Source organism: Carlito syrichta, unplaced genomic scaffold (genome assembly GCF_000164805.1).
Source record: "Carlito syrichta isolate Samal-C Ts95f unplaced genomic scaffold, Tarsius_syrichta-2.0.1 Scaffold309891, whole genome shotgun sequence".
Lineage (NCBI taxonomy): Eukaryota > Metazoa > Chordata > Mammalia > Primates > Tarsiidae > Carlito > Carlito syrichta.
In genome coordinates, this window is record NW_007253987.1 from 170,024 (window position 1) to 194,273 (window position 24,250).

The 24,250-nt window shown below is 45.3% G+C and overlaps 1 protein-coding gene across 1 annotated transcript in view; it reads right to left on the reverse strand.

Annotated features, from left to right (window-relative positions):
* LOC103270643 (disrupted in schizophrenia 1 protein-like) overlaps positions 1–24,250 on the reverse strand; it is a gene marked incomplete at its 3' end in the record, with an annotated part of 105,205 nt that overhangs the window by 14,594 nt on the left and 66,361 nt on the right. Inside the window, 1 exon segment of the mRNA XM_008068183.1 lies at positions 14,892–15,042. Coding sequence (XP_008066374.1) covers positions 14,892–15,042 — 151 coding nt within the window.

A 24,250-nucleotide genomic window follows, 5' to 3' on the forward strand; every position in this document is an offset into this window, starting at 1 on the left:
AGTCCCGAAGGTCACTTATGGTAACAGACGACACGATCTAGAAATGTATGCCCAGTTTCATGGATTTACAGGCAGATACAATAGTCGTAGAAATAAAAATGCAGCCGGGCTCTGTGGCTCAGCCTGTCATCCCGCGCCTTGGGAAGATGAGGTGAGTGGATTGCCTGAGCCCGCGGGTTCGAGACTCGCCTGGGCAACTGGCGAGACCTCATCGCTACAATAAATCAAAAATTAGCCGGGCGTCGTAGCGCGCACCTGTAGTTCCAGCGACTTGGAAGGCTGAGGCGGAAGGATCGCCGGAGCCCAGCAGGTCGAGGCTGCGGTGGCCGGGAGCGACTGCTGCACTCCAGTCTGGGCGACAGAGGGAGACTCCAACTCAAAAAAAAAAAAAAGAAATAAAAATGCTTGCTGATGATAATAAAATAAACCACTATGAGTTATGAATGTACAGGACCCCCAGACACTGTCATTTTTGTCACCCAAGGTGGCATTATGGACCCAAGGTGAAGATGCTGTTGTTACAGCTTTGCCGACGAGCAGATCACCTCTCGGGAGATCAGCTGACCCACCCATGGTCACAGAGAGCAGAAGCAGAGTCTAGGAGTCCATGCAGGCTGCCTGGCCCTTTCCAGACACACATGCCATTAGGTTCTCAGCAAGACCCTTGCTTCCAGTCCTGCTCTCTACACCGGCCACTTAACGGGCAGCACAACGGCAGGAGAGAGCACAGTGCACCCAGGCAGAGGCCACCGCTGGGCCCTTGGTACTGCCTCGTCTTAGCTGTGTGTCCCTGGACTTGAATGACCTCTCTGAACCCTACCTTCCTCCTTTTAAAAACCAGAATGATGTTGATTACGATAACAAGCTGCTGACGGGGATCGAAGTTACTCAACTAACCACAGTGAGCACCCGTTGGATGCCGGCCCCACCCTCGCAGGCACTGGGGCCAGGAGACAGAGCACCTCCGTTCTCAGGGAGCTGGCCGGTGGCCTCCCCAGCACCTGTGCTTGCATTTGGAAAAGAGACACTGTGCTCACGTGGGAGAGACACACTCCCCACGCAGGGTGACAAAGAGCAGAGGTGAAATGTCTCTGAGGAGTTTCGCACGTAGAAGAGGAAGTGTCTGGAACCAAAGCATCCTCGGCTACCAGCGTCTGTAGGAACAGGACACACGTCCTTATCCAGGGTCTCAGCCTAGGTGCATGTCCCCCACTCTCGACCGGGAGCCTCGAGATGGAAGGGATTGGGAAGGGTCCTCGATGCCCAGCACTGAGCAGGAGCTTGGCAGATACTTCCTGAATGACTTCATGAGCCCATGGCCTAGAAAACTGAAAAGTCATTTATATTCATTTTTCTATCGCATTAGATCATTGCTTTGCACTCATTTATTTCCCAACTTGCTCTGCTTATGCTAATATTAAGAGTTTCCTGAATTTCCTAAATAGATACCATCTGGGTTGGGATGAGAGCTATGGGTGGAGATCAACACAGAACTGAAAATGAGCTGCACAAGGCGCGACAGGTGGGTAACTGAGCATTCTCTGCTATTGTTCATCGCACTCATTACTTAACCCGTAAGAAAAGCCCCTGTGATTAACCAAACTCCCTGTCTCTTGCTCCGGCACAAACGGGATCCACAGCCCTGGGACACACCGTGGCTCAGTAGGGAAGCGAGGGACAGGCCTCTGTCTTGCAAACCTCCAGCCCTCTGAGTCATGCTCCCTCTCCCGTCTACAAGGCTGTTCCCTTTATATTTAATAATTCTCCACGTGTAATCCCCAATGTCAGTGCAAATGAGCAGCGCTTCCATGAACGAATCAGTATGTAAAACAAGTAAATCCCTCAGGGGCCAGAATCAAAAACAAGCAGGGTAGAATGTTAGAACAACACTTGGTGCCAAGGGGGATTCAGGTTCCAAGATCACACCCTCTGATCCAGTTTCACACAGGTCCTCGTCTGGGCCAGCCTGTACTGAAAAAATCTTGGCCTTTCTACGCTACTGACTGACTACTCTGTCGATACTTTAAGGAAGGACAAGCCGAGTACAATCGCCTGTAATCTCAGCATTCTGGGAGGCCGAGGCAAGAGGATCCCTTAAGGCCAGGAGTTTGAGGCCAGCATGGGCAACGTAGCAAGAACTTATCTTTACGAAAAGAATGTTTTTAAGCCGGGCTCGACGGCTCAGCCTGTCATCCCACGCCTGTGAGAGGCTGAGGTGAGTGGATGGCCTGAGCCCGCGGGTTCGAGACCCGCCTGGGCAACTTGACAAGACCTCATCTCTACAACAAATCAAAAAATCAGCCGGGCGTGGTAGTGCGCGCCTGTAGTTCCAGCTACTTGGAAGGCTGAGGCGGAAGGCTCGCGGGAGCCCAGCAGGTCGAGGCTGCGGTGGCCGGGAGCGGCCACTGCACTCCAGTCTGGGCGACAGAGTGAGACTCCAACTCAAAAAAAAAAAAAGAAAGAAAGAAAGAATGTTTTTAAATTAGCTGGGCATGGTGGTACAAGTCTATTCTCAGTTACTCCAGAGGCTGACACAGGAAGATTGCTTGAGCCTGTGTGGTCCGAGTCATACTTGGCTGCTCCCCTGGATACCGATAAATCAAAGGGGTAGGGAACTGAAAGAAAGAAGCTTATTTCTGAGTTCGAATCCCGGGAGCAGAGCCAGAATGGAGGTCTTTCTAAAATGGTCTGCTCACCCTCCAGGCTTTTACAGTTCACTTTTATAAGTCCAGAGTTGTTAATACCTATACATTAGCCATGTGACCAGCAAAGCATTGTATACAACTTAAGCTTTAGTCGCATTTATCGATAGTGACATTTTTCGCTCCAGACTTTCCGGTGCCAGGGAGCAGAGGCATCTCATAGCTTTTATCAGTAGGGCCCAGTAGATGCGTTCATCAAGCTTACCATAGAGTAAAGGCAGTTTACAAGGCCTAAGACATACCGCATTACGCAAAAGTTATACAAATCACAAAACTTATGATTACATTGATACAAAAGTTATCCAAGTCACAAGGCTTAACGATTACATTGATACTATATTAGTCACTTGTAACCACTCAGAAAAAGGGAGTAAAAGGAGATTTGCAACTTTCAGGTGATTGGGCATAGACCACAGGGCACAGACTTCAAGGATCCCCTGAAGCTACTTACTGGGAGTGCACAGGAGAGAAAGGGAAGCTCACCTTTTATTAGCTCCCAGGACTATTGTTCAGGAATGTACAGGAACGCCTGAGTCTTTGCCATGCCCTTCTAGAGGGGCTGTGACAATATGGACAGACATTGGCAGGTCCCTGTTTCAAGCCCAGGTGGTGGAGGCCACCATGAACTATGACCACGCTGCTGCCCTCCTGCCTGGGTGCCAGAAGGAGACCCCTTCTCTAAAAATGAGTCACTCAATAAATAGGGCTAAACCCCATTTGTAAAATAAGATCCCACACCCCAGGAAAAAAAAATTAGCTCCCAACAGCACAGGGAAAAAAACTTTTCATTCTATTGGTAACATTCACGACGCAACTGCTGTGAGAATATATTTGAGTTATCGTTGAAAAAAGAATGAGAAATGGGGTCGGGGGTTCCCGGGCCAAGTCGTTCGTGAGTGTGTGCCTGGGGTGAACCTGCACTGCCAGCCCCTCCCCAGCCCAGCTCCCAGGTTCCCAGGCCCTGCAGTGCCTTTGGCCTTTAGCCAGGCTACCCTCCGAACTCAGAAGCCTTTATGATAAGCATGTCCGCAGGGCAGGGGAGAAGCCAGATGCCCGGCCTGGGGGGACAACCCCGTGCCAGAACTGCTCCTGGCAAGGCTGTGGTCTATGAGACTTCACGGTTGACACAGGAGGTCCCTTTCTCAGAGCCCAATGTTGTCAGTCTTCATGGGACCAGAATAATTGCTGCTTTGTGTCACTGCTGTAATCAGAGGATTTTAGTCTCAAGAAAGAACCAGAACGATCAAGGCCAGTGTTCTCATCATCACAGTGAGGAGCCAGGAGGGAGCGCCGCCTTGGGCCAGACGACTGCTTCAGGCAGCAAGAGTGGAGTATGACCTTTTTTCTTTTCTTTTTTTTTGAGTTGGAGTCTCACTCTGTCCCCCAGACTGGAGTGCAGCGGCCACTCCTGGCCACCACAGCCTCAACCCGCTGGGCTCCAGCGATCCTTCCGCCTCAGCCTTCCGAGTAGCCGGAACTACTGGCGCGCGCTACCATGCCCGGCTGATTTTTTTATTTATTGGAGCGATGAGGTCTCGCTGCCCAGGCGGGTCTCAAACCCGCAGGCTCGGGCCATCCACTCACCTCAGCCTCCCAAGGCGCGGGATGGCAGGCTGACCTTCTGAATGAGGTGGCTGTCCAAAGTCCAAGGGCGCTTTGAGAGCACGACAGAACAGTGTAGAATCGCCAGGGACTGTAAAGGGGACTTCATAATTCTTCTTTACATATCGATTGGGTTCTAAAAAGTCAGGAACGGGGACTCGAAGTCACATTCCTTAGGAAACTCATCTCCATTGTTCTATGCAGTCTTAGCCCGCTCATTAGAAATGACTTCCCAGCCGGGCTCGGCGGCTCAGCCTGTAATCCCGCGCCTTTGGGAGGCTGAGGTGAGTGGATTGCTTGAGCCCGCGGGTTCAAGACCTGCCTGGGCAACTTGGTGAGACCTCATCTCTACAACAAATCAAAAAATGAGCCGGGCGTGGTAGCGCGTGCCTGTAGTTCCAGCTACTTGGAAGGCTGGGGCGGAAGGATCGCCGGAGCCTAGTGGGTCAAGGCTGCGGTGACCAGAAGTGGCCACTGCACTCCAGTCTGGGTGACAGAGTGAGACTCCGACTCAAAAAAAAGAAATGACTTCCCTGCAAGAGAGTCTTGTGCATACTTATTTGGGGTTTATAATGCCACTGGCCTCAGGACAGACTTCAGTGGAGTCTGAAAGAAGAAAATGACACGGAGATCGTTATTTGGAAGCTCTTATTTATAATCCACTAGTTCCAAAACACGTTCTGAGGAGGCCCTGGTGGCTCACCTCAACTTATATTTCTCCTCTTGACCTCCTCTTTTCTCTTCTTCTTTGTCTCTTAATGGCAAAGCATCCAGATTTGGTCCCCTGGGAGTGAGACATGTGCATACCAGTGCCCCTTGAGGCTGAGATCTCTAGCTCTGATTCAGCATTTAGAAACATATCCTGGTACATGGGTAACCGCGATCATTTTTTATGTTGTACAACAGCCAACTTGTTTTATAGCCTTGGTAAAACACGTCTGTAACAGTCGTTTTCCAGTTTCATACAGTGGGCCTTGACACCAATCTTGTGAGCTTAGAGCGACGTGTCACGGAATTCTGTGACACGGAATCTGCCATGGCCCCTACATGCAAGCAAAGGCAAATAAAGACTCGTCTGTTTCAAAGGTGATCAAGGAGGGACCGGGCAGGGACAAAAGGACTCAGTCCAGAGGCACCGTGGTGCTGCGCTGCCTTCATCTTTTCTGTTCCCCTCTCAAAGGAAGTGTGTGAGCAGGAAATGTTTGGACGGGCAACGTAGAGCTCTGCTTTGCTAAGCCCCGCTGGAAAACCGCTGTGTACCTTTGTTTTAAGCTTTATTGTATTTTGGTCGTGTTTGAAGCTATCCGTTGGGAGAGGTCTTTGATAAAAGACACGTTGCAGGCACGTGCATGCACACACACACACACACACACACACACAACTTAGGTTACAGATGTGACCAGGGTTCGTGCACTTATTAGCGAATATCCCATGGAAAAACGCAGGAAATGTAGAGAGAGATCCAAAATCATTGATGAGAAAATTATTCGTAATAGTAGGCCAACCCCCTCTCTTAGGAGAAAGGAAGAAAAATAGCTTTCCTTTGATTGAGTGGAAGATACAGTAGAAACAGATGCCTCTCTGTTTTCCTCGGATCCTTGTTGTGGCAGGATATTGCGAATATTGATGTGGAGTTTTCCTATTGCTCCAGAATTAGAAACTAAAACTGAAAGACACAGGCCTAAATGTCTCCCGTTTTAAATCTCTACGATGGGGCGGGGTGTCCTACCCAGGGGTTGTACAAGCCGCCCTGCCACAGTCAGCCACCATCCTGAATGCCCACCCACCCACTGGTCACACAGGAATGGAACCTTCATGGGAAATGTGTTTTCCTCTCCCACCGCTTGGGAGAAAACAGGGAGTAAACTCCCCAACTCCAGTCAAGTGGTGAAAAATGCAGTGAACTCACTCAGACTGAGGGCGCCCTAAGGGAAAGAAGACTGACATCTAATTCCCCAATGTGGAGAGCCTGAGACCAGGCTCCAAGGACAGGTTGGTTTTCGAAGAGGTTATTCCCAAGAAACTAGAGTGAGGCAGGAAGAGGGAAGAGTCGTTAATAAACTGATCACCACATGGCAGAGGGGACCCAGTCCTACTGAGGCAGGGTAGCTAGCGCAGGTTAGACACAGATATATCAATTTCCTGTAGGCAGGTTTTAGGAAGCGCTCAGACCGTTTTTAAATTACACTTTGCTGCAGGCCCAGCTGCAGTCTATTCCACCCCCTACGCAAATGAAAACCCCATCAGATGTAAGACTAGGATCTCTCGATTCATGGTTTAGCATAATAATCACTAAGAATTTTTCAGGTTCTCTGTGGAAGACAGAAGGTGGAATACCACCCCCAACTCGCCAAAGCCATGGAAACGATAATAAGACCACCTTTCAGCTCATGAACTTATGAATCGAAAACGTCTGACAGGTCTCCCGCAAATGACAATGTGGTCAGAAAAGACCACCCCTCCTCTCCTCTCCTCCCATCAGAAGCAGAGAGATGTCGATCTCTGGAGTGGAGGTTTCCTGGGCTCCACCCTCTTTAGCATATTATTTATTGTGAAGGCATTTATTTGTGTAGGGGGTGGAATAGACTGCAGCTTGACCTGCAGTAAAGTGTAATTTAAAAAATTATTCCCCCTGCCCAGCAGCTTTAGAGACACCTGTCACAGATAAACCTGATAAGCAGCCGGGTGCGGTGGCTCAAGCCTGTAATCCCAGCACTTGAGGAGGCTGAGGCGAAAGGATTGCCTCAGTCCAGGGGTTCAAGACCAGCCTGGGCAACTTGGCGAGACCTCATCTCTACAATAAATTTAAAAAATTAGCTGGGTGTGGTGGCACGGGCCTGTCGTTCTAGCTACTTGGAAGGCTGAGATGGAAGGATCGCCTGAGCCCAGCAGGTCGAGGCTGCGGTGGCCATGAGCATGCCACTGCACTCCGGCTGGGCGACGGAGAGAGACTCCAACTCAAAAAGAAAGAAAGAAAGTTGAATTCACCATGATTTTTAAGAACAAAGTGACAATGAAAATAATTTTAAAATAAAGTTGTGCCCAGGTGTTCACATTTCCTTAACCTGGAATCCAAAGACCACCCCGTGACCCAACAAGGAGTGAATGGATGAGGCAAAGATCTGTGAGTCTCCTGAAGCTGCACTCGATAGTTTGTATGTATGCACACACGTGGTTTCGTGATGGAAGAAGTCTACAGTTTTCATCGGCTTCTCAAAGAAATACTTGATCCCAAAAAAGGTTAAGAAGCACTTGTTTGTGTTATAATTCGTGTTGGAGATTTTGCTTTGTTAATACAACTGTTTTATTTCTGCAGGAAAAGCACCATTCATTTGAAAAGATTCTATTCCCCCCCTTGAATTAAATGTCATGCTAAACACAGAGCCAGACCACGAGAAGCGCTTCTGTCCAGGGTCTGGGCCGTGTGGGCTCCGGCCTGGCACCGTGGCCCCCTGCTGGCCACTGTCAAGACTGCAGCCGCAGTCCCTCCACGGAGAGTCTGCAAATCCCGGCCAACCGACTGATGACAAATGTCACAGGCTACATGGGGAGTTGGCACACTGAAAGAAAACTGCTTAAAAATTACCAGTAACTATGCAATTATGCTAACATGCACTTCTTAAATGTCAGAAAGAAGTTGATCTCGAGTCCTTATTTTCTAGTTAGGGCAAGAATAGGACAGGTGGATTTGGCAAAATAAAAGACAAGATCATACACAAATAACCAAAGTTGGGAAACAGAGACCTAATTCAGTCCCCTCATTTTCTGATGAGGGAGTGGAGTGTGGAGAGGTTAAGGAACGACACCAAGCCTTATGCAGCTGGTTAGCAGAAGAGGCAGGACCAGAACTCAGGTTTCCTGATCTTTCTCTCTCTTTCTGTCTGTGTCTGTCTGTCTCTCTGTCCGTGTCTCTGTGTGTGTGTGTGTGTGTGTGTATCTGTCTCTGTGTGTCTGTCTCTCTCTCTCTCTCTCTCTGTGGGTGTGTGTCTCTGTCTCTGTCTCTTTCTCTGTGGGTGTGTGTGTCTCTCTGTCTGTCTCTCTCTCTCTCTCTCTCTCTCTCTCTGTGTGTGTGTGTGTGTGTGTGTGTGTGTGTGTGTGTGTGTGTCTCTCTTTCTCTGTGGGTGTGTGTGTCTGTCTCTCTCTCTCTGTCTCTGTGAACCTATATATAGATATAGATACCTATGTGTCACATCTGCTCATTCAGTGAATATTTACTCAAGACATATTATGAGTCAGCCACTGTTCTAGTCTCCAGGAATAAAAAGATAAATATAATACAATCTTGTCCTCAAGGAGCTCATCCTCTGTCAGAGTAAGCAGATATTCAAGGAACAAATTCATTTAAGACCTAGAAAGAGGTGAAGTAGTTCAAGGTGCTCTCTAATTCTACGGGGAGGTGGTGTGTTTGATGCACAGAGTTTGGTGAGGATGCCAACTCTGCTAAGTCAGGAAGAACGATCAGCAGTTGGTGACAACAAGTGGTCACATACAGGCTCATAGACTCTGGAGACATTCAGAGCAGGGAACTAACATCTAAGACTGGTATGTGTGGCATGCGGGCACTGGTGATGGCTGGTTAAACAACAGGCAGCTGGGCAGGGGGTCACGGAGGCGTTGAATGTCACGCTGAACACACGAATTTTATCCTGAAAGCAATGGGGAGCCACTGAGTACGACATGACATTTCCGTCTGTGGCACTGCAGAAGATAAAAGAGGGCAGTCATAACGGAATCAGAAATACCAGAAAGGAAACCGCTGCCATAATCCGCCTTAAAAATATTAGAGACCGGAGCTCAGGCATAGATATGGAGGTGAGCAAAGTGAGAAAGGGCGAGACAGAGGTAGGCAGTAGATGCAACAGGACTTGGCGGCCAATGACCATGAGAGGAAGGGAAAGGGAGGAACCAAGAATGCCTCGGTGTCTTCGCTGGGGTCGCTGGGTTGGTGGTGGTGAAAGTTGCCGAGCCTGGGAATTCGGGAGAAGAGGCTGCATGGGGAGAAAGATCATACATTTCGTAAATTTAGTTTAAAAGGCAAGGATAAAAAGACAGTAATTTTTTTTTTTTTTGAGTTGGAATCTCACTCTGTCACCCAGGCTGGAGTGTAGTGGCTCACTCCCGGCCACCGCAGCCTCGACCTGCTGGGCTCTGGCGATCCTCCCGCCCCAGCCTTCTAAGTAGCCAGAACTACAGGCGAGTGCTACCACACCCAGTTAATTTTTGATTTATTGTAGAGACGAAGTCTTGCCGAGGTGCCCAGGCGGGTCTCAAACCCGCAGGCTCAGGCATTCCGCTCGCCTTGGCCTCCCAAAGTGCTGGGGTGACAGGCTGAGCCACTGAGCCCGGCCGACAGTAAATTTTTAAGGCTGAAATTACAATAAGTTTAGTAAAGGTAAGGGAGATATTCAATAGAAAACTGACTGTGGGTTGGAATTCGGGAGAGAAATTAGAGCTACAGATATACGCTTGAGGGAAATTAGCACAGAACTGGTATCTGAAACCTGAAAGTGTTTGCAATAATCCAGAAAGAACATATAAATTGAGAGGAGAGGCGACTGGAACAGAAGATGTTAAGGAGATGAGGGGAGGAGCAGGAGTTTATCTGAGATTAAGAGGATGGTCATAAAGACAGCAAGAAGACCAGGAAGGTGAAATCAAGGCAGCCAAGGGCAGCAAAAGTTTTAAGAATGCATTTGACTAAAAGTTCTAGACACTGCAGTGATTCGGAGCTGTCGGTGACCGGCACCGACCGAGGGAGGGTTGGACCCGCACCAAAGAGTCAAGATGGAGAGAAGAGACCACTCGGAGGCAGTTCTTCTGGGTACCAAAGAGTCAAGATGGAGAGAAGAGACCACTCGGAGGCAGTTCTTCTGGGTTCAGTTTGATCAGAACTGAGTCAAAATTTTATTTAGACTCCTTCCAACTTATATACCATTTTCTATACCCTCCAGCAGTGTGATAATTACTTGCTGGGGGCGTACAAATTCCATGATGTATATCGCGCTTTACAAACTATGCATCACAAGACCATCACGAGACTTGCAAGTTCCAAGCAAACAATTCGAATTCCATGATGTCTGACGTGCTTCACAAAACTTACATTAAGGTCACAGGTGCACAATTTCAATACAGTTTGTTCAAAGTGTTTTCCATAATGTTCAATAAATCGTTCATATTCTACTCTTTGTTCTAAACCCTGACTAATACAAAAAAACTTTCTAAGTTAACTCTAGGTTCAATCCAAGTTCACTGACTCCTAATATTTTTTAACGATTAATATTATCAACTTAACACTATACTATAATCTATAAGTTTACTTAAATGACTTAATTTTTATTTATTCCATTAACCTATTATGATTCAACATAGTGCCCTGTAATTCTATAACAATTAATTCAAAACTTATTCCTTACCATGACTTATATGAGTTTCATAAATCTAAACTTTAATCTTCATATGATCTAGTGATTGGACTTTAATACTATATCTTATTAAGCTAATACCTTATCATTAAATCTTATAATTATCATTGATGTATGATTTTAAAATCATAACACTATAATTCTCATTCTATTCTAATAAAACTACGACTTTAACCCAAAACTTAAATCTTTTTTCCTAGTATATTAATACATGGCTACGTGTAAAATTTCCTATTGTCATATTAGAAGCAAAAACAACACCGTTGGGAAAATTTCGGTACACTAATCAAAAGATCTTAAAATTGGCCTACAGGAACAGGAACTAAAGTCATAATCTGAGAAAAGGAAACTTAAAAGCTTAAACAAAACTTAAAAGTTTTCTATGAATGCTTATTACTGTTTAAATCTTTTCCGATGGAAATTGTATCGTCTTAAATGTATGTTTTCTCCAAACAAGTTTATTCTAAAAATCAAATAGTAGCTGTCACACTCTTGGATAATGGACTGCACGGTTACCATGACAATGGCCACGGGCTGAAGTAAACAGGGTTTCAGCATGTAACGAAACTAGAAAAACGTTCTGCCTAGCTAGAGGCAGGGCAATAAAACCATTATGGTAATTTAGTTTCTAATCTTAACCCTAGGAGAAACTGCCTACAGGAACAAGAGCTGACTAACCAGTCTACCAGGAAATAGAAGCTAAAAAATATCTAGAAAGAAGTAAAACTTAGAAGGGACAAGGTCATATAAAATAATTCTGCTGTGCAACTTTCCATCAGGTGTATAGAGATTTACTTATAAGTTTTCCTGCCATGTATGCACACTGGTCACTAATCACACGCCAATATTATAGGTATAACTGATATCCTATGTCAGAGGCGATCTTCCAGATGGGCCTTTACAGGCCTCAGCCATGTAGCGAGAGATGTTGGCTCCCGACACGGAGCAGAATAAGGATCGAAATTGACTTTTAAACTTAACAAACAGAAAACCATCGCTGACCTTGGTGGAGATCTGAAGAGTGACAGAGAGAGAAATCAGGTCACATTGGCCTCAAAAAGTGAATGGGAGATAAAAGCACAATGCACAGCCAACAGTCAATACTGGCTTGATAAATGCTTAATAAAGACCCACACTTTTATGTGGGTCTTATTAGGTTGAACCCTACAAAGTGGCTACTGTGATAGGTCTCAAACAGTCAAATGTAAGAAATGCCCTATAGTGTAGCCTGATATGATTGAGAATGCATGATATGGGCTTTATTTTGGCTAATCGTGTTCTATCAGAAACTCAGACAAGAGCATGACAAAAGTATTCCTCTGCCCAAGTCCCTTAGCTTCTCTTGGACCGGTTTTTCTCATCTTAAAATTCAGATACAGATATAGGTGATATAGACACAGATCTCCACGTACACACAGATATCGATGTATAAAATAATGCTGCCTTGTAGAATTGTCATGGAGAGTAAATGAGTTACTTCCTGTTCAACAATGGATGAATAAATAAACAAACTGTGGTCTGTTCACACTGGAATATTATGCAGCCTTCGAAAGGAAGGAAATTCTGGGGGATTTTTTTCTTTTTATTATAAAGATGTGGGGTGCAATTCAGGGTTAGGTACACAAACATTGATGATGCAGGTACCCTTGTTGATGAGGTATGCCCCTCCCTCCCCTAGCAGTTTCCCTCAACTGCCAATCCCACCCCCTACCACCGACAGTTTCCTGCGACTACCAATCCCTTTCTTATAGTATCATAATTGTCCAAGTCCCACTTATGAGTGAGAATATATGGTGCTCTGCTCTTTGTTTCTGTGACAGAGCACTGAGAATGAGCAACTCTAAATCCATCCAAGTTGCTGCGAAGTCCATATGTTTGTCCTTCTTTATGGCTGTGTAATATTCCATTGTGTGTATGTACCACATTTTTTTATCCAGTCCAGCTTTGATGGGCGGTGTGGTTGGTTCCATGTTTCTGCTATTGTGAATAGAGCTGCAACACACATACATGTGCAGGTATCTTTTTTGTAGAATGATTTGAGTTCCTCCGGGTATATTCCTAATAGGGGAAGTGCTGGGTCATATGGAAGGCCAATTTCTAGTTCTGAAAGGAAGGAAATTCTGACACATGCTACTGCACAGATGAATCTGGAAGATATTAAACTATGAGAAATAAGTCAGTCCTGCAAAATGGCAAATATCGTGTGACTCAACTTACATGAGATCAAATTAGAGAGACAGAAAGTAGAATGGGGAACTTGGAGAATTTACAACAAGAAAAGAGAGAAAAAAACAAAAAAGAAAGAAAGTAGAATCATGGTTGTCAGGTGCTGGGAGAGAAGGGGAATGGAGAGTTACTATTTAGCGGGTAGAGACCATCAGCTGAGGAAGATGAAAAAGTTCTGGAGACAGATGATGGTGATGGTTGTAGAATATTTAAATAATGTATCCAATACCACCGGCCTGTACACTTTAAAAATGGTTAAGATGGCAAACTTTGTTATGTGTATTTTACCACAATTTCTTAAAATAGTGGGAAGAAATAGAAGAAAAATTAAATGAGTTACTTCTAAAGCACTTAGTAACTGTCATGCAAGTGTTTGTTAAATAAAAAGAAGCACAGCTTTGTATACCTAACCCTGAATTGTACCCCACAATTTTAAATAAGTTAAAAAAAAAAATGAAATTTTTTAAAAAACACAGCAAGTTGGTACATGCTAAAAATGCCCCACAGCTAGAGCTGAGGGCAAGAAACAAGCCCAAAGATATAAGAATGAAAGTATGAAGCCAAAAGTCAAGCTGAGAAGGGCCTCGGGTGAGAAAGGAAGAGCAATGCTTCCATGTCGGATGGGGGAAGAATGGAAACGAGGTGGCAGAATTACCTCCCTATTCAAGAGAACCACGTAAAAGTTCATTCGACCACATTTCTAAGGAATCACCCACCAGGTGCTGTGCACTCCACCACATGCTGCCAGCAAAACTGAGAAGATAATTGGCCTCCCTGTCCAGATAGGCTGTAGGGAGGCACCCAGATAAACCGAACGTATAACGCCATGTACACTTAATAGGAACAGGCCAGACAGTCTTGTGATTCTCAGGGCCAACTGGAGGTGGGACGTAAAGGGGACTTGCTGTGGCCTGTGTTTACACCTACACAGAAAGAGACCAGAATTGTGATTAGGCTCAGAGCATTCATAAGACACCTGCCGCCTCTCAGGCCCTTACCTGGAGAATGAGGGAGCATGCAGGTAGGTGGAACAGTGGTTCTCAGCCTTTTTAAACACATTGTTTATAAAGGACCCACCTCCAGACAGTCTGACTTAGCTCACTGGGTGGAGCCTGGACGTTGTAGGTTTGAAATCCCTCTTGGTCAAATATGCAGCCAGAATCAAGAGCCATGGATTAGAAATAACAGTTGTTCTCTACATATTACGCATCCCAGGCAAGTCTCAGGTGGTACAAACACCAAAAGCTGGAGGCAGAGTCAGGAGAAGGATGGGTTTTCATTGCTCCGCCAGAAGGGACCATCTGTGGATCTCACAGGCTTTACACGAGCACAGGAGACCAAACTGCCCTCTAACGAGGAGAAATGCACCCCACATTCTCAGAAGGGTGGCTTTCCAGGAAAGCTTAAGGTTCATGCTGCAGCTGTGCTTGTGGAGGGTCTCTCCCTGCCAAGGAGCAACAAGGGCTTCTTAGCCGGGCTCGGTGGCTCAGCCTGTAATCCCGTGCTTTGGGAGGCTGAGGTGAGGGGATTGCCTAAGCCCGCGGGTTCGAGACCCGCATGGGCAGCGAGACCTCATCTCTACAATAAATCAGAAATCAGCTGGGTGTGGTAGCATACGCCTGTAATTCTGGCTACTCAGAAGGCTGAGCCCAGTAGGTCGAGGCTGTGGTGGCCGGGAGCGGCCACTGCACTCCAGTCTGGGCGACAGAGTAAGACTCCAACTCAAAAAAAAAAACAAGGGCTTCTTCCCAGGCAAGCATGACCCACACAGGTCCCTCTCTCTGGAAGGACCCCCGTCCGCCCAGCCAACCAAGGGACCCTTCCCAGGAAAAGGCAGCTGAGGGTCTTTGCAGCCGAGCCCCTCTCAGCTCTCACTCTACGGGAGCCCAGAGGCAGGAGGAGACCCAAGGGGAGAGTGGTGGCAATGACCAGTACTCACTGCTGAGTGACCCCGGGGTGCAGGGCAGCCTGGGTCTGTGCCGCCAGGTGGCCCAGGAAGCTGCGCAGGGACGGCTGCCTCGAAGGAAGCTGAAAGTGCAGGCTGCTTATCTCCTGTTCCAGGTCTTCTAATCTTTGTTTTAAAGCCTCAGCTGGAAACCAAAAGCGATGAGAGAGAGAAAAAGAGAATGATGAAACTTAAAATAGATAACCTCAGTGTCTCTTAGCTTCAGTCCTAGTCCACCTTTGCCTTAACGACACCCTGAGAAGGTGACTGGTTTCTAGGCCAGCACTTTCATCTCTCGGTTGGTGCTTCTAAGAATCTTCTGTTTTTTTACCCACAACATGGCCCTCTTGCCTTTTATTCTTCTAACTCTCAGAGATTATGGTTAATGTATTTAGGTACGTATCCCTCACACAGAGGGCTACATAATATTAATTATTTGTAGAACCACAGAGATCATTTGGGAAATAAAACACCTGTAATTTTTACGGATTCTAGAAAATCAGTTTAAGAAATCAGTGCCCAAGTGTTGATTTTAACATTTTCTCAGAAACTTCATATCAAGATAAGCCAGTCACCATTACTAGAGCTATAGAAGCAATGTTTAAATTCTATCATGCTATAGATAACCATATATCCATCTCTGTCATAGAGGCCCTATTTTTTTTTTTTTTTTTTTTTTTTTGAGTTAGAGTCTCACTCTGTTGCCCAGGTTGGAGTGCAGTGGCATGCTCATGGTCACCACAGACTCTAGTTACTGGGCTCAGATGATCCTTCCACTTTAGCCTTCCATGTAGCTGGAACCACAGGCACGTGCCACCATGCCCGGCTGATTTTTTGATTTATTGTAGAAATGAGGTCTCGCTGCTCAGGCGGGTCTCAAACCCGCGGGCTTAGGCAATCCACTCACCTCAGCCTCCCAAAGGCGCGGGATTACAGGCTGAGCCACCGAGCCCAGCTGCCTGGCTAATTTTTTAATTGTTATTTATTGTAGAGATGAAGTCTCGCCATGTTACTCAGGTTGGTCTCAAACCCCTGAGTTCAGGCAATCCTCTCACCTCCACCTCCCAAAGTGCTGGGATTACAGGCTTGAGCCACCGTGCCCGGCGGCTGTGTTATTTTTAATGACCTCAGATGTCCTAGCACAAAGTACAAATATCGAATTCCTGTAATACAATTTTTCTTTTAAAACAATTAACTGCTGATCGCATGGGAGAGGAATGGCTGACTGGGGTGCCTGTCATTCACCCTCCCCCATGGGGACGGCCCAAGGCAACGAATAAACAGCTCATAGTTGATTGAGGTGTTGAAGGGAGAGCACTGGAGTCCAAGGGGGAGCAGGAATGCACCTGTGGTGATTGAAAGTCCAAGAGAACAGCATGGAGACACCTGGCCGCTGCAGGCCTGTCTCCCCTACCCAGAGTCGGGAGGGCCTTCCCATTGCGGAGAAAAGGTAAGCGGAAGATCCCCACACCTACAGTCCTTACAACAGGAGAATCCTTTGCAAGCCCTGAGCCCAGTCTAGAGAGCTGCTGGGAATTCACACCGCTGCCTCACCCCGAATTAGAAACACAATGCCCTCCCTCCACCACACCCTGTAAGCCAACCTACTACAGCACAGTGCCATTCTGAGACCAGAGCCACCTCTGCAGTGTGCCCTGCCCTGGGGGTCAGAAACCACTGCATTTCTCCAGCACTACAGTTTCGTCGAAACCACTGCATTTCTCCAGCACTACAGTTTCGTCTGCATTCCATTAAGTTCACATGGGTGGTTAATGCCCCAACCTCAGATGTGCAGAGCTTTGACTGTGACCGCACATCGGCTTTGACTCTGGTCCTGCCCATCAAGGAAACCAACCCCTGCCGCTGCACTTTCGCCAGAGAAACAGTCTGCCAGTGCCACCCAGGGTAAACCTACTCTTGAGTCAGCCAAAAGGCTATATCCCCTCTTGCAAGCAGGAGAGGGCCCTGAACCTCCAAGCAGCCGATATGCCCCCAGGCCAGTAGAGAGGCTAGTACCTCTGCTCAGGACCTGAAAAACAGTCTCATGGGCCAACCCTGGTGAACATGCTTCCAAGTCAGCAAAGCAGCCAGATCACATCCCAAACCTCGGAAACAATTCCTTGAGATACCCCTAGTGGTGTCAAGCCGTCAAGCAGCCTGCTTCCACATCCCAGGCTAGAGAAACAGTCCTGGAAGCTGCCCCCCAACAGACACATCCCCAGGACAGTTGGGCAGCTGTGCACCCCTATCTCAGGACTGAGAAACAACCCCATGGCCCATGCTTAGCAAGTCAGACCTCAAGTTGGCTGACCCATCATGTACACATACATGTCCCCAACCTGAAAAACACCCTGGCAAGTCCATCCCTGGCAAAGCAACACTACAAAGTCCCTCAACCTAGGCCACTAAGAAGCTTGCAAACCTCACTAGTGTGGATTACAGCTAAGAAACATTATTGTATCCACCTAGAAGCAAGGCCAGCACACCCTACCAAACTGACACTCCATGACCCATTCACAAGAATAAGTCTTTTTCTGACAAACCTACTTTATAAAATTGGAAGAGAAGATTTTTCCACCAGATGCACAGAAATCAACACAGGAAAACATCAGCCATGAAAAAGCAAGGAAACATGTCATCTCCAAAGGGAAACAATTCTCCAATACTTCTGAATCATAAGGAAAAAAATGAAATGCCAGAAAATGAAGTCAAAATAATAAGCTTAAGAAAATTCAGCTAACCCTGAATTACCCCACATCTGTAAAATAAAGCATTTTTTAAAAGAAAATTCAGTAAGATACAAGAGAATACAGATAAACGATTCAACAAAATCTAAAAAACAATCAAACTCATGACTTGAGTGACAAATTCAACAAAGAAAGGTTATCATAAAAAAAAAAAAAAGAACCAGACAGAAATCCTGGAACTGAAGAATTAAATGAATTAAATAAAATATACAAAGGAAAAACTTTATCAACAGACCAGCCAAGTAGAAAAAAGAATTTCTGAACTTGAAGACTGGCCTTCTGAAATAACACAGGCAGACAGAAAAAGAAAAAAGAATAAAGAAAGACTACAGGACTTATGGGACACCATTAAGCAAAGAAATATTTGTATTATGAGCATTTCAGAAGGAGAAAAGTTGAGAAAAATATATTTAATGAAATAATAGCAGAAATTTTTTTTAAGTCTTGAGAGAGAGATGGACATTCATGTTCATGAAACTCAAAGAATCTCAAATAGATTCAATCCAAACAGGTCCTCTCCAAGACACATCATGGTCTTTTCAAAAGTCAAAGATAAGGAAAGATTTTAAGAGCAGCAACAGACAAGTGTCAAATCCCATAGAAGGGAATCTCCATTAGACTAACAGTGAATTTCTCAGCAGAAGGCTTAAAGCAGAAAGAATGGGATGATATATTCAGAGTACAAAACAAACAAAAAAAACTGCCATCCAAGATTACCATAGTGAGAAAACTCATAATTCAGAAATGAATGAGAAATGAGATTTTTCACAGGAAAGCAAAAAACAAAGGAATTCATCACCACCAGACTGGTCTTACAAGAAATGTTCAATGGAATTTCACATCTGAAAGTAAAAAGACAATAACCACCATCATGAAAACATGGAAAAGTATAAAGCTAACTGATAGAGATGATATTCAAAGGAGAAAGAGAAAGAAATCAAACCTTAGCACTACAGAACACCACCTGAAAAAATAAGAGAAATGAATAAAAGGTATACAAGACAACCAGAAACCAACCAATAAAATGAAAGGAGTAAATCCTCACTTATCAATAATAACCTCAAATGTAAATGGATTAAAGACCTCATTTAAAAGTTATAGACTGGCTGAATGGATTAAAAACAGAACCCAAATATATGATGCCTACAAGAAATTCACCTCATCTGTAAAGATATACATAGACTGACAGTGAAGGGATGATAAAAGATATTTCTTGCAAACAGAAACAAAAAGCAAGCTATACTTGGATAAATAGACTTTTTGTTAAAAACTGTACAAAGAAACAAAGAAGAGAATACAACTGTAAATATATATGAACGTAACACCATAATGCCCAGATACATAAAGCAAATATTAGATCTAAAGAGAGAACTCAATTCCAATATAATAATAGTTGAAGAATTCAACATCTCACTCTCAGCATTGGACAGATCACCTAGGCAGAAAACCAACAAAGACACTTCGGGGGGGGCAGGATGGCCACCTAGAAGCAGCCAGCTGGTGCCTCTTTCACAGATCAAATCAAAGAAGACAGCCTCAGCAGAGACCCCCTTCCCCAGCAGTTGGAGCAGGTTGACTTAGAGAACCCACCCCTCAACTTATGATAGAAGAGTACTCTGCAGAGAGCAGAGAGGAGAGAGAACAAGCTACCTGTTTTGGAGTCAGGAAGCCTCCTCTCCACCCAGGTTGCATCAGTAACACAGAGCAGCTTCTGGATGTGAGGAAATGATGAGTGCAGAACATCAAGAATTCTGCACCCCTACCACTGACTGGGAGGGTCCGCAAGCCTCAGGGGACTCCAGTCCCACAGGGAAAATAGTCTGGATATGGCTCAGACGCATGTTGCCAGAGCCCGCATGGAGCTGGGAACCCTAACCATCTTTATTTTCCACAAAGACAAATTCTGCTATTGCTGGCAGTTTCTGATTGGGGCAAACTGCAGAGGGAGAGAACCCTGCTGCTGAAAGAACTTTGGGGTTCTGAATGTGGACAGACTCTAGCAAGAGAAGGGGAGTCAGGAGGAGTCCTATTATCCTGGTAACCCTTCTTGCACTGTGTGAATTCTCCTGTTCCCCAAATGGCTCTGTCAGTCTTGCAGCACGGCTACAATGGCCAGAGGACCCATCTCTCATCCCGATTCCCACGATGTGTGCACGGGCTGGAGTGGAAATGCAAACCAGTCAAACCCAACCCACAGGAAAAACCTTGCTGCTGAAAGAAACTGTGAGTTCTGAGTGTGGATAGCCTCAGACGAAGAAATAGGAGCCCGAGGGAGAGGGGAAGGGGCTTGTTGTGCTGGTCAACTTAGCAACCACTCTCTCCTCTTGTGAACTCTTCTGTGTAACAGAGACAGCAGGGCCATCCCCACAGCAAGGCCACAGAGACCAGGGGAACTGTCTCCCACTGAGGTAGCCATTCGTGTACACAGGTGGGGATCTGGAGAGTGGTCAAGGCTGACCTAGCCCTCTCCAACCAGATCCCCCCACCCCCACCTGCTCAAAATTCTAGGGAATCAGGAACTTCGGGCACTCCCCTGGCCCTACTCATTACCTAGGCCATCAGTGCACTAGTATACAAAGGTCAAGCAAAAAGTCCACAGCCACCACCACAGCTGGCTGTCTCCTACAAGTGCCACCTCCTGACTGGAGGTCAACTAGCACAGCCCATTTATAACATCTTAGACAATAACACAGCCCTTAAGAAAGAGAAAAGAACAAAGCCCACATCACCATGCATCTTGCATCTAGTCCATAGAGCAAGGCATTAGAGAGCTTCTTCAGAGCGTTCTCCAGAGACATCAGTGACCAACTCTCCTTAGAATTCAACAGTTACACCTTCACATCTTTCAGGCACCCTCCAGCACCAGCCAAATGGTGGCAGCCTCATAGGGCAGCTAGACCTAGAAGGGCAGCAGGACTCACAGGGGTCAGGTCTCCATGGATTAGGACCTCCTGGGTGAGGGGAGTGCACCTTAACAGGGGAGCACCCTAGGAGACAAAAAAAAAAAGTCCCTCAGCCAGGCTCGGTGGCTCAGCCTGTAATCCTGCGCTTTGGGAGGCCAAGGTGAGTGGATTGCCTGAGCCAACAGGTTTGAGACCCACCCGGGCAACTTGGTGGGACCTCATCTCTACAATAAATCAAAAAATTAGCTGGGAATGGTAGCGCGTGCCTGTAGTTCCAGCGACTTGGAAGCCTGAGGCAGAAGGATCGCCGGAGCCCAGCGGGTCAAGGCTGCCGTGGCCGGGAGCGGCCACTGCACTCCAGGTTAGGTGACAGAGTGAGACTCCACCTCAAAAAAAAAAAAAAAGTCCCAGAAATGGCCACCCCAACAGTAGCAACTTTATCTAACTAAAAAACAATAAATAAAGAGAAGAGTCTGCCCCCACAAATGAGGAGGAATCAGTGAAAAAACATCAGCAATTCCTAAAACCTTAACAAGGTGACATCCACAAAAGGGCTTTCCAGATCTCAAGCAACGGAACTCATCAAGAATGACCTGTCCCTGATAATAGACTATGGATGGTAAAGACACTCAGCAAGATCAATGAAAAAGTTGATACACAAATCATCTAGGCCACAAATACAGTACAGGAAGTAAAAGCTGAGCTTTATAAGAAAGGTCCATTGTAAGAAAGGTCCAATCTGAGCTTGTAGAAACAAAAAATTATTTCTAGGAATTTCAGAACAAAACAGCAAGCCTTCATAACAGAACAGACCAGGCAAAGGAAAGAATCTCAGAGTTTGAGGATCAAAATGCTGAACTAATCCAGGCCAATAAAAACAAGAAGAAAAGACTTAGGAAGAATGAACAAAGTTTATGAGAGATTTGGGGTTATGTAAAGAGACCAAGTCTATAGTTGATCAGCATCACTGAGGGAGAAGGGGAAACTGAAAACACTCTGAAACAAGTCTTCCAAGATGTTATCCAAGAAAATTTCCCCTATGTCTTTAGAGAGGTGGACATGCAGACACAAGAGATTCAGAAAACTCTTGCGAGGTATAACCTGAGAAGACCATCCCCAAGGCACATCACAATCTGTCTCTACAAGGTGAGCATGAAATAAAAAAACAGAAAGGCAGCTAGGGAAAAGGGACAGACCACTTATCATGGAAGACCCATCTGAATTACAGCAGACCTCTCAGCAGAAACCCTACAAGCCAGAAAGACTGGGTACCCATCTTTAACATTCTTAAAGAAAAACAATTCCAGCCAAGACTTTCCTACCCCTCCATGCTAAATTTCATTAACTAAGAAGAATTAAAATCCTCCCCAGACATCCAATCCCTAAGAGAATATGCCAACTCCAGACCAGCTCTTTGGGAGATGCTTAAGAAAGTTCTCAGCACAGAAATGAGGAATGGTTCTACTCATCACAAAAACAAAGGCAAGCACAGAGTTTACAGACTGTACCAATCAACCACAAGAACTAAAAAAGCAAGGCAGTCTCCTACTAGCAATATGACAGGAACAAACCCCTACATATCAATAATTAACTTAAACTTGAATGGACTGAACATGCCACTCAGAGGCACAGAGTGGCAAAGTAGATAAAGAAACATAATCCTTCCTTCTGCTGCCTTCAGGAAACCCATCTCACTGGGTCAAGATAAAGAACCAGAGAAAGTTCCTCTAGGCAAATGGAAAACAAAAAAAAAGGAGTAGCTATTCTTATATCAGACAAAACAGACATCAAACTGATACAAGTTTAAAAGGACACTACATAATGATAAAAGGCTCAATCCACCAGCCAGAAATGCCCATCTTGAATATACATACCTAACATAGGAGCACCTAGATTTGTAAAATAATTGCTAATTAAACTAAGAGAGGTTATAGACAGCCATACAATTATAGTCAGAGACTTTAATACCCCACTAACAATCAGATCAGCAAGGTAAAAAACTAATAAGAAAATGTGGAATCTTAACTCAACAAGTGGACCTAATAGACATCTACAGAACTCTTCACCCAACAACCACAGAATATATATTCTTCTCCTCAGCACATGGAACTTACCCCAAGACTGACCACATGCGTGGACATAAATCAAGAGTAAACAAATTTCAAAATGTCAAAATCACACAAAGCATCTTCTCAGACCACAGTGGAATAAAAATAAATATCATCATCAACAAGAACCTCCCAAAACACACACATAGACGGAAATTAAATAGCATGCTTCTAAATGACTTTTGGGTTAGCATAGAAATCAAGGCATAAATAAAAGGATTCCCAGAAACAAATGAAAACAAAGACACATACACAAAAGCCTCTTGGATACCATGAAAGCAATGCTGAGAAGGAATTTTATAACATTGAATGCACATATCAAGAAAAGAGAAGGATCTCAAGCAAACAGTCTAGTATCATACCTAAGGGAACTGGAAAAACAAGAACAATTCAATCCTAGAATTAGTAGAACAATTAAAATTGTTAAAATAGACTCACAGCTTAATGAAAGAGAACCGAAACATCTCAACAGCCAAAAACAAAAAACAAAAAAAGAACAATCTGATTCAAAAATGGGCAAATGACATTAACAAATGTTTCTTGAAAGACATGCAAATGGCAAAAAAATATATTTGAAAATGTTCAACGTCACTAATCATCAGGGAAATGCAAATCAAAACCACAATGAGGCATCATCTCACCAAGTAACTATGTTTGCTATTAGAAAGACAAAAAAATAGCCAGGCTCAGTGGCTCAGCCTGTAATCCCGCACCTTGGGAGGCTGAGGTGAGTGGATGGCCTGAGCCCGCGGGTTTGAGACCTGCCTGGCCACTTGGCGAGACCTCATCTCTACAATAAATCAAAAAATTAGCCAGGCATGGTAGCGCGCGCCTGTAGTTCCAACTACTCGGAAGGCTGAGGCGGAAGGAACGCCGGAGCCCAGCGGGTCGAGGCTGCGGTGGCCGGGAGCGGCCACTGCACTCCAGTCTGGGCGACAGAGTGAGACTCCATCTCAAAAAAAAAAAAGAAAGACAAAAAAATAACCAAGTGAGGAGGAGGAGAAAAAGGAACTCTTATACACTGTTGGTGGGAATGCAAACTAGTACAGCAACTATAAAGAACAGTATAGAGGTTCTTCAGGAAACCACAAATAGAATTCCCATGTGATCCAGCAATCCCACTGCTAGACATGTATCCACAAGAAAGAAAATTGGTGTACCAAAGAGACATCTGCACCACATGTTTACTGCAGATATTATGCTATGAAAGACATCATGTTAAGTAAAATATTCAGGAACAGAAAGCTAAATTCTGCATGTTCTCACTCATATGTGGAAGCTAAAATAATGTGGACCCCACAGAAGTAAAAAGTAGAACAGAGGATAGGAGAGGCTGGGAAGCGTAGAGGGAAGGTAGGAATAGGGAGAGGTTTGCTAAAAGTCACTCAATTATAGCTAGTTTGGAAGAATAAGTTCTACTGCTCTATAGCACTGTAAGATGACTGTGGTTAACAATAATACGTTATATAGTTTCAAATAGCTAGAAGGAGGATATTGAACATTCTCAACACAAAGAAATGTTTAAGATAGTGGATATGCCAGGCTCGGTGGCTCAGCCTGTCATCCCGCACCTTTGGGAGGCTGAGGTGAGTGGA